The 1,775-nt window shown below is 36.1% G+C and overlaps 1 protein-coding gene across 1 annotated transcript; it reads right to left on the reverse strand.

Moving 5' to 3' along the window:
- Positions 1-6: 6 nt before the first annotated feature.
- Positions 7-1,747, reverse strand: LOC105558990 (nuclear RNA export factor 1-like; the record flags this gene model as incomplete). Its single annotated transcript, XM_012006977.1, has 3 exons — positions 7-739; positions 866-1,408; positions 1,499-1,747. Coding segments are annotated over 3 exons (1,224 nt in total), but the record flags the coding sequence as incomplete, so codon positions are not given.
- Positions 1,748-1,775: the final 28 nt, after the last annotated feature.

A 1,775-nucleotide genomic window follows, 5' to 3' on the forward strand; every position in this document is an offset into this window, starting at 1 on the left:
ATATATATACACACGTACGTTTCATTTAGGTATTTGATATCAAACAGCAGTATTTCAGTTACCTACCAAATATACATCTGTTAAGTTTCATTTACCTTTCTTTTACGTTACAGTGGTACGTATTTGTTACCATTCTGAAATCAAGGTAAAACGGCCATCGATAGCAATTTGTTAAGTATCTGATACATATCAGATCGACAACCGACACATATCTGTAATAGTGTCAATTTCTTTTTGAAAGCTAACGGTTAGGCTTCTGATACATATCTGTGTGGATTCGTGCTGTCTGGGCATTGTGTAGGAGCCTTTACTTCGTAAACGCTTCTGACGGTATCTGCCCATGTATATAGAACTCGTGAAAAGCAGAGAGTGCATTAACATAATTCCACTGAGTCTCTTGTAAGCACTTTAAGCTCCATTCCAGATTCATATTTGTCTGCTGACTTAACGTCACCGTCATTTGCTGTTTTATTTCGTCGCTAAGTTCTGTTGTCATCGGTTTCACTACTTCTGAAGTTTCCAACGGCACCGTCTGCGGTTGACTTCTGAGCTGATTCAGTTGCTGATGCAGTTGCTTCAATTGCGCCTCAGACGGCTGACTAATGTGCAACTGCTCATTTCGAATACAGTATCCCTCACCTTCCGGAACAATTATGAAGGTGCGGTTGAAGTAACGAATGGGCTCGTCTTTATCAAGTTCTTGAAAGTAACCCGTTATAGTAATGAACATCATTGCTTGCTGTAAATACATAAAAACTAATTGACTTATTTGTTTTCAAATAATCAAAAATAAATTATAAGTTTGTCTTTATCTCACATATAAGTAATAAAATGTAATACACAACAGTATAATAGGATTACTTACTGTTGCAAGAGTGATGTCCATGGTAAAGGTATTCAATAAATGCCATGTCTTTGGCATTTCCGATATAAACGACACTACAGGCAATCTACCCTGTTTCAATAACTTATGTCTTCTATTTGAATCAATTGTTCTAAATATGTTTCTATTCTCCGTGTAATACCCATTTAACTTGCGGAAATTGCTTTTCGTCAAGCTTAAGCATGCATTTTCGGCGTATGCATCGAGTAAAGGTTGACGATTATCGCTATCAAATATCGTGAAGTATTGTTGCAAAAACTGGCTCGCTATCTCTTGAATTTTAGGATCCGAAACAAACATTCTTTGCGATGGAGGTATCCTGGCAGTTATGTCGATAGCATCAAAAATAATTGAACGCGGTAATTCTATGCCATCCAATCGTAGCAACTTGGGGAATCTCTTTCGAACGTCACTTGTGTAATCACTGTGGCAAGACTTATACCTGTTGCATACAGGGTTTCCCGATAATTTTAATTCTTCCAATTTTAATTCCTTAATACCATTTAATTGGTGAATATCTTTGATCTAAAATATGCAATAAATCAGGTTTTAAAACCGGGACATTATATTGACGATCATGTCATATATATATTTTTTATTCGCGCGGTCACTTACCTTATTATCACCAATATAAAGAATCTTCAATTTCGAGAACTTCTTATTCAACACCTCAAGTCTCTCGAGATTCTGTAACTTGTTGCCTTCTAAGTTCAATGCTTCTAGATTCGGAATGTGTTCCCCAACAATATCTAACACAGCCATCAACATAACAGGGTGACACAACGCATAAAAGTAATCCGAGTAAAGATCTGTAAGGCGAAAAATTACATGTAGTTTGAACTTACAAGTCTTATTAATATCTTTAATATATTTATAGGGATCGTCTGATATT

Source organism: Vollenhovia emeryi, unplaced genomic scaffold (assembly GCF_000949405.1).
Source record: "Vollenhovia emeryi isolate VEMERY1.0 unplaced genomic scaffold, V.emery_V1.0 DF946981.1, whole genome shotgun sequence".
Lineage (NCBI taxonomy): Eukaryota > Metazoa > Arthropoda > Insecta > Hymenoptera > Formicidae > Vollenhovia > Vollenhovia emeryi.